Source organism: Sinocyclocheilus anshuiensis, unplaced genomic scaffold, assembly GCF_001515605.1.
Source record: "Sinocyclocheilus anshuiensis isolate Anshui unplaced genomic scaffold, SAMN03320099.WGS_v1.1 scaffold25, whole genome shotgun sequence".
Classification (NCBI taxonomy): domain Eukaryota; kingdom Metazoa; phylum Chordata; class Actinopteri; order Cypriniformes; family Cyprinidae; genus Sinocyclocheilus; species Sinocyclocheilus anshuiensis.
Genome location: NW_015536477.1, coordinates 73613 through 80500, shown reverse-complemented (window position 1 = coordinate 80500; position 6888 = coordinate 73613). Strand labels below are relative to the sequence as shown.

The following is a 6888-nucleotide window of genomic DNA, read 5'->3' as shown; positions in this document are numbered from 1 at the left end:
TCATCTTAATGCACCAAGAGCATGAAACTCTCCAAAGAGAAAGGAAAACTTGAAATCGCATCATATGACCCGTTTAATGCTAATTTTTATTTATTTATATTATATATATATATATTATATTTATTTATGTTCTTTTTTTTCTTCTACAATATGGAGCATTTCAGTGCTGGAAGGATGCTGTGTGCATTTTGGCTACTGTGTGTTTAAATCTGTATGTTTTGGGTTATGAAAAAGTGTACGTCACGCTATAGCGTGTCACGTGACAGTGTGTAGTTTCAAGATGGCCGCTGAGGATCTCCCGTCTCAATTTGATGTTGTCATTCTCGGAACAGGTATGAAACAGTAAATTGATCATTTTTAATGGTTTGCGCTACAGAGGTGCTTTCTGTGTCGGGATTGCTTTGAGAAACGAGTGTAGTTTTGCCACAGACACGTGAAACAGACTCAGCGACATATGAACGCTAAAGCTAATGGGGCTGTGTGTTTTTTGACATGTATGATGAAGAACGGCATATATATATTTGCATATGTATATTTGTTTTGACAGTCATTTGACCGCTGAATTGTGTAATAGGAGCGAAACTAAGAAAAAGCAAAAGAAATCCAAGAATAAAGTGTGACAGGCTGGTCAAGAATCAGAGATGCTGAATCACAGATGAGCTGGACACAGTGATGGAGGAACACTGACTTTACTGACTCTTCACTGTGTTTGTGTGTGTAATTCTGTGAATTCAAATGGATAATATAATTTATTATTATTATAAACACGAATTATTTACAACAGTTATTAACATGAATAACACATTTAATGTCTATTGTTTTTATTAACTACTGTCGTCCTTACTGTATAAAAACAGAAATTTTTCATATCGGATGCTTCTGGCAAATAATAATAATAATTATTATTAACACTTAATATGTACAACAATTAATAATGACAATTATTACAAAAATAATTATTTTAATAACATCTTGTTTATTGTTTGTTGTCTATATAAAACAAATCTAAAGCATATGGGCAATATAACAACAATAATAATAAATATTATTGTTAAGACTTATTTACAACAGTTATTACGAAAATATTTGTATTAACAACTGTTGTCTAACTTGTTAATTGTTTGTTGTGTGTATAAAACAAATCTAAAGCATAGGTCTAATAATAACAACAATAATAATATAATTATTACTGCTTTCATTATTTTGAACACGTTATTTACAATAATTATTAACAATATTATTAACAGCTTTATTGTGTTTTGTTTATTGTCTATTAATATTATTATGATGAACACTTGATATTAACAGTTATTATTACAATTATTAATAATATTAATAACAACTTTATTGTCTTTACTACTAATAATAATATGAATACTAATATTTTAGTGTAATATTAGTTTTGTTAATAATAATAATGATAATTTAATAGAATATTGCTACAAGCCGCAAAAACAGATCCAATAATAATAATTACTGATAACTAAGGTCAAAGTCAGTTTTAATAATAAATATTTTATATTAAGTCATTTTTACCCAAAGCAACTTGCAGTACGCTTATAACAGAAACATCTCCCTTGCGGTTATCTGGGGTTAGGAGTCTAGGGCACAACAGCGAAGGAATTGAAACCAGAACCTTCTGACTACTAACCAAGAATGCACAGTGAGTTTTAAAGTGGACGGTTCTAGTTTAACATTTCCTGGCCTGGTTTAGAGTTTAGCCCTACTTTATTGAGTGCAGTAATGCTCTAAAGTAGTGCGCATAAACCAGTTTGTTGTTTAACAGAACTGGAGCTGACCCTGAATCTGTGACCTGCTTCAAACCCAGCACTGAATTGTAGGTTTGTGCTGCGGACCCTCTGGAGGGCGGATACCTTACTGGACTGTGTGGTGCAGAGCGAGACCCCTGGAACGATACTGTCCTCGTTCTCTCTAGTGTCCTCATTCAAAGCGCAGAAGTGTGTTTATATGCAGGCCAGATCCTCAGGACAGTGCTGAAGCCAGCAGGAGATGAAGTTACTCCCCGGTGCAGGGCATTGTTCTTCATAGCAGGGAGGAGAGGTAGTGTGTAAAAAAAAGAAAAAGAAAAGAGGGGTTTGTGCGATGGCTAAGAGCAACGTTCTCGTGCTGTGATTGATGGTGTGCAAATGAATTTATCTGGCCCACTTCTGGATCCACTCATGCAAAACCACCAGAGCCAGTTGGTCCCAAGGCAACCGGTGACACAGGGACACTCACAGCTTGGACTATTTCTGCTCAGACACCTTTCCGTGTCAAGGTTGCTCAGACAAGCGTGCTTGTCCCAGACTCCCTAGTTACCCCCGTTTTTGCTGCTGGATACGGGCACAAATGAGGATATGGACAGGGAGCAGTTGTTAATGAATACTTCGGCCCCCATAATGATGCCTGCTAGACCTCTGACTGTGTGAAGGACTGCGTTCCTGTTGGTCGCACCCCGTCAGCTGGTGAACTCGCACCTGACCCGGCTGTCCCCGGAGAGTCCATGCTCAGGGTCTGCTGTGGTGGGAGCAGATGCCTGTGGACCTTTTCATTTTTTTAATATTGTTTGGCGCAGAGGCCTATAGTGAAATAGAATAATCAAGAACAAAACAGCAAACTGAAATTCCCTCTGGCTTCAGGTTATTTTCCTGCAGTTGGTATAGTGCGATGTATGGAGCTAATCGGGTTCAATGGGTTACTTCCAGAATCAGCTCCTGTAGAAAGCTAGAGCATATCTCAAGATTTTGATATGAAACTTTCATATGTCTGATATCCACAAAATCTCTCTCTCAAAAAAATAAAATAAATATGTATATGTATATTAGGGGTGTTCGATATATATCGTCTGCGATAATATCGTAATTGTTGTTTTAACGATGTGCGATTTGACATTGAGTATTTTGCAAAAACCATTCAACACACCCCTACAGAGCGCACGCATACATTATGTGAAGTCTAGAGTAGTGAGTGCATTTAGAGTGCGTTCTTTCACTGCATGATTCAGTCTATTAAAATGCATTTAGAATGATCACAAATTCAAGACATGATGGCAGAAAATTTATGTATTTATACCATTTCATATAGTTAATAATCAATTTCACACGAAGAGTGCCGTTTTTCTCCAAATATTACCATGATTACAAATGTGATATTGATTTTTTACAACAGTTCAATAAACAAGAAGTTAATTAAGAGACTTTAGACGTTTTACACACCGTATTGACTGTTTTTGCTCTATTTCGGCAACAAAAATAAATTCCAAACAAAGCCACAACGCTGTTTTGCGTCTCTGAGCAACATGACGCTGTTTTGTTCCTGAATTAATCAACAGTTTAAATGATTTGGGTCAATCGCAGTGACTCACTTATTAACAGTGACTTGCTGCCACCTGCTGGCGGTTTTAATTTCACATTCAAAGTATATTTTATTATTTAAATAATTTCAAATATCAGTATTCAACGTTTTATGTTGAATATATCAAAACATTTTTTTTTTTTCATAACATTCATTTGGAGTTTTAATAGACTAATAAATCAACGTGCATGCACTCTGTGCTTGATTTGGTGATATACTTGATAATGTCAGATCGCACCGTGCTTTCAGATGGAGCAGAATTTACTACACATAGCCGTAGTTTCACTGACAAGTTACGCAAAAAAATCGCAATTATGAAATCGAAGAAATCGTTAGCGATAATGACAGCTGTTTGCATAGCTTCTCAGTGAACTACGGCTCTGTGAAGTAAATGCTGCTCCATCTGAAAGCATGTGAAAATACCACATTTAATAACATATTTTTACTCCAAACTCACTTCATAACGTCAGTCGAGTGTTTGAAATAAATCGTTCTGTGAGATGATGTGGTTTACACAGAATAAGGCACGCAACATATTTCATAGTATTTAAGCAGTGATAAAGGCATTGTATTATAAATATACTTTATAAATATAAATATACTTTTAATGAAAATTATAATAATAAGAACTCCGATAAAACATATATTGCCGTAGTCATGTGTTTATTAGTCACGTTGAATCAATGGAAGCAGTTGAATCTTCTGTTTATTCAGCTGCAGCCTGGGTTTTTTCTGCGAGGCATATTTGGAGTTTCAGCGCGAGAGCGCCCTCTGGCCTTTGGATGGGGATTTACTGCTGATCACAGAACCGTGCTTCACTGAAAGATACGCATGACAATATTGTTGAATAAAGTTATTTTTTTTGCTTTTGCGAACAAAAAGTATTCTCCTAGCTTCGTAAAATTACGGTTGAACCACTGATGTCACATGGATTATTTTACCGATCTCCTTGCTACGTTTCTGGATGTTGATCGTGTAAGGACCCTTGCTGTCTATGGGAGGGTCAGAGAGCTGTCAGAATGCATAAAAAATATCTTAATTTGTGTTCTGAAGATGAACGGAGGTCTTACGGGTTTGGAACAACATGAGGGTGAGTAATTAATGACAGAATTTTCATTTTTGGGTGAACTAACCCTTTAAGTTACTGCCATGAGTCTTACTCACTACGCCACTGCTGCTGGAGTTAAAGCAGTGTCTTTTTGTAAATAGACACTCTGGAATAGAAATATTCATAATTCGCTTAGATAAAATTACAGAAGTATGTTAGAGGCATATGCTTGCACTCTGTCCCTGACTTCATATATTTCAAAAGTTTAAAATATTTTATTAAATAGCGTTTTTATTTTTAATTCATTAATAATAATTATTAAACATGGAAGCTCAAATATGTATTTACCTTCATGAGTATTTTGAGATTTGTTTTGTTTTTTCATTGTCAATATGATGGAAGTCCGTGGTAAGTAACCAAAGTTGTTTGGTTACCAACATTCCTCAAAATATCTTCTTTTGTGTTCAACAGAAGAAAGAAAGTCATACAGGTTTGGAATGACATGAGGGTGAGTAAATGATGACAGAATTTTCATTTTTGTGTGAAATATCACTTTACTAGACTATAATGTCAGAATGACCTATAGAGGTTAGGGATAAATCTGCCCAGTATAGTTCTGCATTGCTCTGCTTTGTGATAATGAATCAATACTTTGATGCAGAGTATTGACATTTCAATTATTATGAATGATTTTTTTAGTATTGTAAAGCTTTTAAGTTGTTTGGTTTCATTACTTGGTCAATTATGAATAGTATCATTATTTTGTTAATTATGAATAGATTTTTAAAATGTGAAGTTAAATGGATAAAAATCTTATTTTAAATGTGAAAAATAATTATAAAAAAGTGTTTAATTATTAAGTCATTAAGAAAAGGCTCAGATGTCGCTCAGAAGTACATAATATAATATGTTATGTACTCTATAATAAGTTATTTTTGACACTTGGCAGTGCTAATATCTTTATTATGTGACCGCCCCATCACTTGCACCATACTTCCCAACAGCATACTCTGATATACTGCCTCTAAATCAACACTTACCCTCATCACTGCAGAGAGAATGGAAGATGGTGCCAGACATGAAAAATCTGTGTATAATTGTAATTGTGGAGGGAGCACAAGTATGAACCTTGTATCGCGTCCGGCTTCCTCTGAAATGGAAAACCAGTATTGCATTGCTGAGCTTGCAGGAATCATTTTCTGAAAAAAATGTGTTTTTAGACGGACAGATATGACTGCTGCACTCGTGTCTCACACAAGAGATGTATAGAAAGCCATGCAATGTTAAAACAGTTTAAACATTTCAACTTCGAGGTTTATTCCTTTTCACTGCATCTCATATGTTTTTAAATGCAATCTGTGTGAATGGCGCTTCGGTTCTTTGGATTAAGCAATGCATAAATACATGATGCTGTTTTGTTCATAATTGTTTATGCAATTTACGAAATTATATTAGATTTTTATGAGTTAATTTAGACATAATGTAAGTTTTTTTTATAGAGTTACTTCCTTGCGTTGACAATTTAAATGTGCTGCATTATTTTGCTCATTGCGCCCTCCTGTGGCCTCGGGAGACAAGACAAAAGTTTCCTTAAGACCTATTTAATCTGCATATAAAACTTTAGAAATTAGATATTTATTTTTATTTTGTGTTTGATTATTAAAACAAAAAATATTTGTTGTTTGTCTCAATAAATTGGGTTAATTTAAAAATACAGTGGTTAAATGTAAACATTTTTTTCTATTGCTCTTTGTTTTAAAAAAGGTTATAAAAAATGTATCGATACAGAACGATATGAAACATTATATCGTTGATAAATTTTTTAGCTATATCGCCCAGCCCTAATGTGGTGGCCAGTTTCAAGCTGAAATTGTTTGACTGTTGGTAACCAATTAAACTGTGTTTGGCCTATGACTTAGTTTCCTACAGTATTTCCAAATTTTTGTTTTTCTGGCAAAATGTAGAATATTTTGGGAATTTTGAAAAGCACATTTTGGGACATTCAACTTCTCAGCTATAATGTAAAAGACCAGCTGCAGCCTGTTAATATAAAGCCTGAGGCGGCCATACCTGTCCCCTACTCTTGGGTCTAAAATGAACTTTTTTCCACATGTGGCAATGGTTTGAGATGAGAATTACCATTTGTAAATATTTGGGACGCTGGACCACAAAACCAGTCATAAGGGTACATTTTTCGAAATAGAGATTTATACATCATCTGAAAACTGAATAAATAAGCTTTCCATTGATGTATGTTTTGTTAGGATAGGACACTATTTGGCCGAGATACAACTATTTGAAAATTTGGAATCTGAGGGTGCAAGAAAATCAAAATATTGAGAAAATCATCTTTAAAGTTGTCCAAATGAAGTTCTTAGCGATGCATATTACTAATCAAAAATTAAGTTTTAATACATTTATGGTAGGAAATTTACAAAATATCTTCATGGAACATGATCTTTACTTAATATCCTAATGATTTTTGG

General features: G+C 34.4%; 1 protein-coding gene across 2 annotated transcripts in view; it reads left to right on the top strand.

Annotated features, from left to right (window-relative positions):
- The first annotated feature begins 265 nt into the window (after positions 1 to 265).
- Positions 266 to 6888, top strand: part of LOC107660584 (rab proteins geranylgeranyltransferase component A 2-like) — a 57356-nt gene continuing 50733 nt past the window's right edge. For both annotated transcript variants that reach the window (XM_016450043.1, XM_016449964.1), the window contains exon 1: positions 266 to 332. In XM_016450043.1, coding sequence (XP_016305529.1) covers positions 281 to 332 — 52 coding nt within the window. In that variant the 5' untranslated portion in view covers positions 266 to 280. The remainder of the gene's footprint in view (positions 333 to 6888) is intronic.